At 46.1% G+C, this 10,967-nt stretch overlaps 1 protein-coding gene across 1 annotated transcript; it reads right to left on the reverse strand.

Moving 5' to 3' along the window:
• Positions 1-440: 440 nt before the first annotated feature.
• On the reverse strand, positions 441-4,216 carry SLITRK1 (SLIT and NTRK like family member 1). Its single transcript, XM_063149518.1, has one exon. The coding sequence runs from the start codon at positions 3,783-3,785 to the stop codon at positions 1,707-1,709; it is 2,079 nt and encodes a 692-aa protein (XP_063005588.1). The 5' UTR covers positions 3,786-4,216; the 3' UTR covers positions 441-1,706.
• Positions 4,217-10,967: the final 6,751 nt, after the last annotated feature.

Raw genomic sequence — 10,967 nt, forward strand, 5'->3', positions numbered from 1 at the left:
AATGAGACCAAGCTGGGCAGAGGCACTTAAAGCAAATTCCCACTAACATCCCTAATATATCTGCAGTGTGTGCAGCAGAGGCGGTGACAGCAGCGGCAGCAGCATGAGATTCACAGTATTAATAAAGGGATTCACCGCCTCGTTAGGAAAAAAAAAAAAAAAAAAAAAAAAAAGAAGAGGCGAGGGGGGGAGGGAGAGGGAAGGAGGCAGGCAGGAAACTTCTGTGTGTTATTTACATTGGGAAAGGGGGGAAGGAAGGGTGTTTGTGCCTCTGCCAGTGAATGAATGAGAAAGAGGAAGGGAGGGAAAGAAAGGGAGGGAGGGAGGGAGGGAGGGAGGGAGAGACACACACACAGAGCACTGAAAGGAGGCTCTGTCCCCTAAACCCAAGTAACCCGTTTGCAAGAATTGGATGCTGGAAAAATAGTAAGGACCCGGAGTTGAAAACATTTTCACTTTAATACTGAAAAAATATGCCATTATAAAATCCTCGAATAGAATTAGTAAGTTTCACTTGCTTCCTCAGTTCTGTTTTCCTCAAGTTATAGTAAGATTTACAACAGCACAGAATTTTCTACCATTAAACTTTGCAGCCTAAGCGCTAGAGTGACATTAATTGGTCATGCTTAACTGCCTTGGATTTTTCTTTTGTATGTTTACACTGTTACCATAATAGAAATCAAGGGTACTAATTTTTTACATTCAGATGGAAAGGCAATACTGATTATGTATATTGAAAAAGAAGAGAGAGAAAACAAAACCAAAGCCTACCCTCCCCACCTCCCCTGAAGAAATTAAACACAACCCATTATCAACAAAGCAAATCTCTCCCAGCAAAGTAATTCCCTCCTAGACATAAAAATAAAAATTTAAAAAAATCCAATGAGAATATTCATGCAACTATGTCTTAAATAAAATCTTTACAATTTTTTCCACAGTAAAAGTACGATCTCTACTGCCTATTGATCACGCAAAAAAAAAAAAAAAAAACTGGCGAAATGGCACTTTTTATTATACTGTATTTTGTATATAGAAGGTTTGATACGAAGGGACTTATCAGGTAAGAGGGATGATGGTGTGAACTAGACGCTGCTTCCAGTCGGGGGCTGGAGCGTCCCTGGGGTGCGTTGTATCCATGCGAGCCATGCAGCACTTTTTTTTTTTTTTTTTCTGTCCATTTGTCTGTTTGTTTCGGAGTCGGAGTCATTTATTTACATTACATTCATGCCTTCGTGCAACTTTCCACTCCTGCTTTGCCGTCAGGAGGAGGCCAACACCAGTCCTCTACTCCCCTCATTTTCCCGGCCTCTTGAAAAGGGGTCGGTCCACAAGGGAAGAGGGCAAAAAAGCAAATCAAACCCCAACACAATTGAACAAAAGCCCAACAAAACCAGGAGCCGTGTGTCGCCCTGCCGGAGCCGAAGGGAGCTGTTCCTCGTCTGTCTGTCGCTGCTCCGGCCGCGCACGGGCGGGGGATGCGCGCACCGCGCCGGGCTGCGCAGCGCTGCGGGGATGCGCTCCGGCGCCGGGCTCCCCCCGCCGCCCACCGGGCCTCGGCGCTTGCTATCGGGGTCGTGAGGAAGGGCGTGCGGGTGTCTGTGTGTTTCGCTTCTCACAAAAGGTAGCAGCGGAGGTGCGGAGCTGTCCCCGGCCGGCGCACGAAGGGCCGGTCCCGGGGGGCGGCCGCCCCCGCCCCGCCCGCCGCCTCAGTCCGACAGGGAGTGGGAGCCGCAGTCGTACACCCTGTGGGCCCCGTCGGCGCTGTAGGGCCCGTTGTGCCAGTAGGACGAGTCGCAGACCGTCTGCAAGGAGTTGATTTCAGATGCAGAGGAGTTGGCGTCCCTCCTCTTGGAGCGCTTTCTGTTCCTCAGGATGAAAACCAGCATGCCAACCACTGTGAAGGCAGAGGTCACAAAAACCAGCAGAAGCCCTGGCACTAGCACCGAAATAGAGACCCGGCTGGTCTCCAAGTAGGAGTTGGAGTGAGTACCTGTCTCTGTCAACCCGGTGCTGTTTTTGTTAGTAGAAGTTAATGTGGGAGAGATTTTTAACTGAGGGCAAATCACATCGTTGGAGAGAGACTCGAAATCCTCCTTGAAGAAATCTTCAGGGGACTCACACCTCAGGTCACTCATAATCACCTTGGGGCGCAGCATCTCTGCCCACTGTTTGAAAGGCACGATAGGGCAAGTACAGTCCCATGGGTTGCCGTGCAGGTCGATCTGGGTGATGGAGGTGAGCTGGTCCAGCACCCCCGCCACCGGGAGGTACATGAAATAATTGTTGTGTATGCTCAGCTTGGAAAGCGAGACCCCGGCGAACACGTCTACTGGGAGAGACCTCAGCAGGTTGTTGTTGAGGATGAGGACTCTCAGTTTGGGCATCGCATTGAAGGTGCCAGGCATGATCATCTGGATCCCATTAAACTCCACGTTCAGATACTCCAGGTTTTGCAGCCCAGCGAATTTCTCTCGGGACAGGGTGTCTAAGTAATTGCTATCCATGTAGAGCCATCGGAGATCAAAGAGGTTCTTGAAGGTGTTGTTCTCAACGGTGGCAATGTTGTTGTTGCCCAGATCGAGTAAATTAAGTTTTCGGTAATCCAGAAAGTGGGATTTCCTGATGGTGTGTATTTTGTTGTCTCTCAGAAACAGCTCCTGCACGTTGGAGGGCTTGGGCTTCAAATCCACCAAGCTGCTCACATTCCTGTCATTGCAATTAACCTTTAAACCTGAGCCAGGGATCTGATCACAGCTGCAGATGTGCGGGCAGGAAAAGGTGGCTGGTAGTTTGCTCTTCGCACTCACTGTCGACACGGCAGCAGTGGGTTTGGTCTTGATTTGCCAGTTGACAGGAATCTTTGTACCTCCGTTTGGAGCAGATCCTGGCGTGGCAGGGTCTTCTTTGCCATGTATTTTAAAGGGGGTTGGAATGGGACCAGGATCGCAGGTTTCTTCTTCGGCAGGGGGAGCAGCTAGGCTGGAATCTACTCTGTTCTTTTTACACAGCTCCTGCTCTGTGGTCTCATTTAAATCTTTGCCCTGCAACCTAGTGGGAGCTTCACAAATCACTCTGCCGATCAAAGCGTTTTTAGGTATGTTTTCCAGCCATTCTTTCAACGACAGCAGATCGCAAGTGCAGTCCCAGGGGTTATCCTCTAGCAGGATTTCAGCAATGCCTGGGATCTGCTCCAGGACCTCCTCGTAAGGCAAGGTTTTAAGACGGTTTCCCCGGAGGTCGAGGTGGGTGATCGGCACATACTGAAACACGTTGGGGGGCAAGGTGCTGATGAGATTGTCATTTAAAATCAGCACCTCTAGCTTGTTTAAGTCCCTAAATGCTCCCGGGTCAATATCCCGCAACAGATTAAAATCTGCCTGGAGGTATTCCAGATCGTCCAGCCCCAGGAAAGTCTGCTTCCTGAACGATTTGATCTTGTTGTTGTTTATGTGCAAGCGTTTCACCAGCTGCAGCCCAAGGAAAGCCCCAGGAACAATCTCATGCAAACCGTTGTTTTCCATGTGCAAACTGACCGCATTGTAAAAGTTAGCAAACTCATTAGGGAAAAGTCGAGTCAGGGAATTGCCATGCAGGAATAAATGGTAAAATTGGGAAGTTGGGGCGGTGAAATGTTGCAGGCTGGTAAATCCCTTTTTCTCACAGTCTACGTGCAAATCCCCTTCTACCTCGTTGCAGGCACAGATCTTCTCTTTGCAAACGTCCCCTGTAACGTTTCCAGCAGCAAAACAAAGAGACGTCTCCAGCAACAGAATCCAAAGCAGCATTTTTAAACCGAGCAATTCATTCCCGATCTCATCACAAAGTAACAGCAACCATCGTCCTCACAGGGAAAGCAATTCCAGTTCATTCAATACATTAAATGTCCGAACCACCAGCGAAGGGGGAGGAAAAAAAAATGTGTGTGGGGGAGCAGGGAGGGTCGGCGGAGGGGTGGGGGGGGGGGGGATGCTTTCTTTTCTCCTCTCTCCCCCCCACGCACAACTGCAACAGCCCAGATTCCAGTCAGTAATTATATCCACAAACTATCCAGGCACGTACCGCAAGGCAGGCGAAAAAAAAAAAAAAAAAGTAGAAGAAAAAAAAATTCCCCCTCCTCGCTCTCCCTCCCTGCCGCCTGCCGGGCAGCAGCTAAGCGGAGGTCTGCCGGCCGGGCTGGCTCACCGGCGCCGTGCTGCTGGCCCCCGGCCGCCGCTGCATGCTAGGGAGGCGCGGCGGGCGCGCGGCGCTGGCCGCGGAGGCTGCGCGGTGGCGGCTCCGCGCGCACTGACCTTGCCGCGCGGCGGCGGAGCCGCGCTCCTCGCCCGCCGCCCGCCGGGCGCTGTCCAGCGCCGCGGTGCTGAAAGCGCCCGCCCCAGCCTAGGCGCTGCCCGCCGAGCCGCCGGCGCCGCGCCGCGCCTGCCCCCGCTGCTGCGGAGCGCGGCTGCCCATGCCCGCCGGCCGCCGGAGCTGCCGCGGGGCCCGGGCCGGGGCCGCCCGCCCGCCCGCCCGTCCGCCCGCGCCGCGCCTCGCCTCGCCTCGCCCTGCCGGCAACGCTGCCTCCCCTCCTGGCTCCCTCGCTCGCCGCCTCGCTTCGCTCTTCTTTCCTCTTTCTTCCGCTGCTGCCGAGCCGCACGCTCGCACACACTCACATGCACGCAGAGGGAGAGTTGCTAAGAGGCTCTGCTCGTTTCAACCTGGTGCACACTGAAAGATCTGACACCCTCTGCTGAGCTGCAGTGGCAAAAATCCATCTGCTGAGGGAATGCTGGAGAAGAAAAAAAAATCAATCCACGTACAGGGCAAGCGTTAAAAACGCTGGCATTAAAAGCTGTAGATCTATTTAGATGCGTTCTTCTAAATGGATGATTTAATTTATTTCTTTTCTTTTAAAATGGAAAGTTTAGCATTCCCGTCCTCCCGTCCTCCCCTTTCTTATTGCCCCCATTCACACACACTCACACCTGCACAAGAAGGAGAGGAAGGCTCGTTTGCCTTATTGTATTTCCCAATGACTTCAACAGAATTAGTGTCAGGGTGTCAAGCGAATAGCAATTTGAGGTAATTATTCTGCACGCCATTTTTATCGTCGCTTTAAATGCGTTTCTTCCTCCCCTGCAGTCTAGGGTGTTTTATGCTGGATTTTGTCTCTTGCTGGTGTTCTCTATGCAATGTCGAACCGTGGATTAATGCACTCTCTATTTTTCATAATTTAGATGATCACAGAGAAGAGGGTAGGTAGGGGGGAGGGGATTGCTGCACTGTTAGCAGTTCACGCTACCTGTTCCCACGGAGTGGAGTGTCTCCCTTAAGGAGGGCAGGGGAGGGCAGAAACTGACGCTTATTCTTATCTCTATAAAGACCTAGAGATGAGTGTATGTCCACGCATAGATATTTCTCTAGGGATGCTCCTTATATACTCTCTGTGGAAAGAAAACGCCTGCCATCCCCCCCCCCCCCCCGCCCCCCCCCCCGCTGCCCTTTTCCAGCTCCCACCCTTCTGACAAAAGAGATTACACAGCGGAAAAATCGGTGCCTGGCCTTAAAGACAGGAGCCAAGCACGCAAAAGTTTCTGCATCATTTGGACGGCTTTCAGATGCCTACGAGCGAGGAACCAGTTGCACCTCTGGTGGTGCAAGTGGAAACCCGCGTTTCCCCTGCCTTGCTCTGAGGAGGAGGAGGGGGAGAAGGAGGAGGAAGAAGAGGAGGAGGAGGGGGAGGGGGAGAAGGACGGGAGGAGGAGGAGGAGGACGGGGAGGAGGCGCGAAGGCGGGAGAATCAGCCCAGCCCCCTGGTGCCTCCTGCAGCCCGGGGCTGCGCCTCTCGAGTCCGGCGCCGCTGGTGAACTTTGCGGCATACTGGTAGGGATGTAACCGCGGGAGTGGGCTGGAGGAGGGTTATTTATAGGAAAATCCAGAGAGCCATATGGAGCCGGCACCCCCTGGTCCCGGCGGCATGTTAATTTGGTCAAAGCTTCTCCCTGGCTACCGCTTGCAAATAAATTAGACATCCTGCCGATGATGATCTTATCAAATTAATGTGATTAAACCACAGACAAGTTACAACAGTTACCGTGGCCATTTCAAGTCCCCAGGATGAATATCTGGTCTTTTGGTTTATTGTGATGGCCAGGGACTAGGGAGGGACAGGGAAACGAGGTAGGAAATGGGACAGGAGTAGGAAAAAAAAAACCAAAAAAAAACAGAGAGAAAGAGAGAAATCCTGACCCTGAAAAAGCTTATCCAGTAAATTACAAATGGGCTAGAAGAGATAAAATGCCACTGAGACAGGAAGCACCATAAGAAATATGTTGTTGGTTTCACTAGAAAAAGAAAAAGAGAAAAGGGGCACATTAATTCATTTCTCCTGGTGGTTTCTTTGACTTTGTCTCTCAGCGATGTCAGGCTGGAAGGGTGGGGGTGCAAGGCTGTCTGGAAACCTTCCGTTGATCAAAAATTGCAGCCTCGAAGTGCAAGGGGAACTGGAGGCAAGGAAGTCCTAGGACAATCCACAGAGAGAAGCAGGATAGTTAGAGGAGAGGAAAGGAAAGGAAAAGGGTCAGGGCAAGGGTCAAGGACACATTTACTTGGTGTCAGCAGTAGTGACAAGATCACTGTGAACAAAGGCTTTGCAGAGGAAAGACTGAATATCTGGAGCCTGGTGAAGACTCACTGAGATGTGGCGCAGGGGGACTTGCTCTCCTCCTGCCTTAGAATAAAACTTCCAAGCATCTTTACCTTTATGTTATTAAAATTGCTCAGGCACCGTAAAAACAATCAAAATGCAACCAGAGGACCTGAACATTAACAAGATATTAAATAAATAAATATGAATTGAATGAATGGAAGGAGACAATGCCCTGTTGTCAAAGCGTGAAGGACAGATTGCCTGCTTCTTACAAAGGATCTGCTGAGAGGTGGGAACTGATGGAGGCCATCTGGGGATCTGGAATTTCAAAGGGGTTAAAACACAAAAAGTAAAAAATATGCCAGAAGAAACAGGACTGTTTATGGATGCTATGTAGCTTCCAAAGAAGTATTTATCTAAGAAAGCCATTGTATTTTCAACTGTATACTTTGGAGATTGATGTCTTATATTTAAAATATGTGTATTTGGAGAGCATCTGCTATGCAGAAGTTAACATCTAGGAGAAAATTCAGAGTGGAAGAAAAAATGCATCATCCATTTTAGACTTGATGTCTGAAGGTTTTTATTCTGTGAGTCAAGATGCACAGAAAGACCCAGAAAATTAATCTATCATTACTCAGTGTCATAATCCCAAATTTCTAGGTTTTTTCATCTTATTGAATTAATTTTGGAAACATGTATCTAAGGATAAGAGGCCTGCCTTTAATAGTTTTATGGAAATGCCTATTCCTGGGTCAGGTTGATTGGGAGCTGAAATGTTTTACTCTGTTTCTTAGAGAGTGTGGTAAAGTGAGAGACCATACAGTGTTGAAGTGCCAGTAAGTCTGGGTCTTTAAAATTCAGTATATGCATCCCAGTTTACAGCTCAAATACAGGTTGTATAAACAGAACTCACATAATCCTCTCTAATTTATCCAGAAGATCAGATAAGGGAGAAAGCATACAAGTATATTGTCCTTGACTGTTATCTTTTACCTCATGTTTCTGTCTGCAAATTCTAGAAGTCTAAAACAATGAGTTGACTACTTATACCTTTCCTCTGGGTGTAAAGCCCATATTTAACTACATACAAGCTAAATGAAGCCATTTTGGATAAAAATTGGTTTACTCATGATATGGGAAGTTACTTGAAATAGGAAAAGGTAGTGGGATACTTCTTCATTTTCCCATTTAGTAATCTCCCATCTCCGTGTTGCTATGGCTATGTAAGTAACACTGGGTAAGGGTATATTTGTGCGACTTTGCAACATGTTAAAAAGCTAGTTACTTCATCTACCACTGTAGAACTTGCAGAGCAGAACCCAGACCATCTGCAAAGGTTCTAGAGAAGAAAGCAATTACTATGGTAGATATCCTGATTTCAGTGTTTCTGCTATGTACTGTAAAACTGGCTTCATTATTTCTATGGAGGTACAAAGACATCCTACATTGTAGACATGATGTTGTGTGTGGATGCACACACACACACATACATATATACCTATGCATTTAAACATTTGTGAGCTACAAATAATGAAAGACCAGCAAATAAAAGAGTTATAGGATCATTATTTAATTTGAAATTATGTCTTTGTTCAGGCTTTGACTGTGGAATTTAACACAGCCTGGTAGTTAACATAGATGCTGCCATATGTTGCAGCTCCTGCAGAAACTATGCTTTTCAGTGTATACAATGACTTTAAACCAGCTCAGATAAACAAGTTCTAGCTAAGGGTAGAAGGGTTTAAACTAATATCAGGATCTCCTCAGAATTTTCTATCTCAGTATATTTCACAGGCCAGCCGTCACACATAGCTCCTGGATTTCTATCTAAACTGCAATTAGACCTAACGAGGTTTCCAAAACTAGATAATTTTCTCCTTCATTTTTGATTTTTCTGAGGGTAATGGCATGTGAGTGTGTTCCAAGTCTCCCTGTGGTATGTTCACCAGACGGAGCTTTGCTAAATGATGCAGTGGCGGATGATGATGACTAAAAAAAAGAAAAAAAGAAAAGAATCTTAGAGAAGTGGTTTGCCTCCTTCTATCTAGTGAGTAGGAGACTGGCTCATGATGGGAAAATAAAAAATTCTCTATCTTCTGCAGTGTAAGAGCCAGCCCACATGTTTTTCTTTCTTGGCTCATACCCTCAAACACCGGGCTACCAACCCTCTTGCTGCAGCTGTTCTTCTTTACAAGAAAAATAATTTTGAGATCCCTTGAACCATGGAAAGGCAGTAAGGGAGCATGAGTTACAGCACTTGCCAGGGTGTGCACAGCCCTGGGAGGACTTGCTTGCTTTGTGCTTTCATGTGAGACTGAGCTTGACGTAATATATTTCACATATCAGATGTTTAGATTATGGAGCTGGTAGCAAAACCCATCAACATTCTTCTCCAGTATACATTGTCATCAGACCTTGAAGTAATTTTGTGTTGGAAATGGTGGCTGGATAGGTCACAAGGTTAATCTTAAAAGGTTAAAACCTTAGGTGTCAGAAAAGGAAATAGGAGTCAGAAAGATGGACAGATTTTGCATCCATCTTGTGTGTAGTCTGCCATAAAACCCGTGTAGTCATTTCACTTTGAAATCCTGATGATGCGGAAGAAAGAGGTGTATTTAGTGAGCAGGCCAGGCCGAGGTCCTGACCAGAATTTCTTATTTAAACTATATATATTGATCGGAGTTTCTGACCCAGTTTCTACTATGATTGCTTGCATTAAAGTCACTAAAGCACCTGTTCTAGCAGTTCTTAAAACAGAACCAAGCCCCACAGCTGCTGTACTTATGGGTGAGAGCATATAGAATAGATGTTTGGTAAAGGAGTCAATTCAGATAGACATTTATACTTTATCTTTCTTTCTCTCTTTAATTTTTCTTTTTTTCTCTCTCTTTAATTTTTCTTTTTCATTTCCTCTTTATTTTCCTGCACTCTCTGGTCTTCTGGACTGGCCTTTTGTTCAAATATAAGGGTTACTAAAGGGACAGAATTAATCTCCTTCCAAATTAGTAGTGATTTGACCCTGTGTCTTCTCTGGGAAAGTTTATTTTGCCCACTGTGCTGTTGGTTAGAAGGAGAGTGATAGGGAGCTGAGCTGAGTCACCCACCTCCTTTTATTCCTCTCATCTCAAAACTCACACTCACACATACACACACAGACTCACACACGCACTTTAAAACTTTGACACAACAGAAGTGGGCTGTCTGTTTTCAGTGGAGAATTTCAAGTTGAGGAGCCCAGATGGAGAGAGATGGTTTTGCTGCAGCCCTGACCTCAGAACGTGAACTGAGATTTCACTGCAGCATTTCACTTGAAATGTCCTCCCAGCTGCATCTTCCTTGCTCTCAGTCCTGACACGAAATCCTAGTTCTGCCTTTCCCAGAGCAATACATGAGATGGTTGGTTGCCTGACTTGGGGACCGAGATTTCACTCCAGGCTTTGTCTTCCCAAGTTTGGCATTGCAGCATTCAGCACTGCAGCACTGAAGTACACAGAATTCTTTTTTTCACTCTGTGATAAAAGACATACATTTAGGCTGGGGAAAAGCATTACAATGAAATTAACTGGAGCTGTGAGAAATATTTGTTCTTTTAGCCAGCTAAATGTACTAGTATAACATTGCATCCTTTAATAAGAAGTGGTAACATTTGCACCAGAGTCTAATCTCAGCGATTTTTTTTTCTTAAGATTCCAGCATTATCATTTTAAGTACCTTGTTACAACAATTCCCAACATCCTGCAAGACATGACTTCCATGTAGCATGATCACTACACAATATAGTACTGCAGTTTTGCTATACAACCTCTTTGCGGTTTTGATTGCTTACTTATTTCATTCTTTCCCTAAGAGTGTCCCATGTCTGACTAAACACAAGCAAAAGGTTGAAACAGCTGGTTATTTGCAACATATTCAAATGACTGAGGAGTTTAGTAACATTCATTCATACAATTTAAAGTTAGTTAAAAATTACTTTCATCATTTCATCATCATTATAAAAACTTTAGTGATGAGACATGAGACAAAAAATCAGTGTCATTTAGATATAGACAAGACATTAAAAAAGTATCTTTCTCAACCAAAAAAAAAAAAATCCTGCAGGAAAAAAACTGTCCAAACTTTCAATCTATTGCTTACACAAGTAATCCTACTGAATAACATCAGCTTGAATAATAGATCCATAAAGTGTTTTCAATAATTAATTATTTTCTTAGCCATTTTCATAGCACAGTCTCAGAGCAACATAAGGATCATATAAATGGAAAAAATAGATAGGAGCTTATATCTCTGCTCTCTCTAACTATAACTTATTTTCGTTGTTTAATAATGAAAAGGAAAATGC

This window comes from Melospiza melodia, chromosome 2 (assembly GCF_035770615.1).
Source record: "Melospiza melodia melodia isolate bMelMel2 chromosome 2, bMelMel2.pri, whole genome shotgun sequence".
Classification (NCBI taxonomy): Eukaryota; Metazoa; Chordata; class Aves; order Passeriformes; family Passerellidae; genus Melospiza; species Melospiza melodia.

Bases quoted from the DNA above. Each gene is read 5' to 3' on its own strand.
- SLITRK1 (XM_063149518.1), bottom strand. From the start codon at position 3,785: ATGCTGCTTTGGATTCTGTTGCTGGAGACGTCTCTTTGTTTTGCTGCT.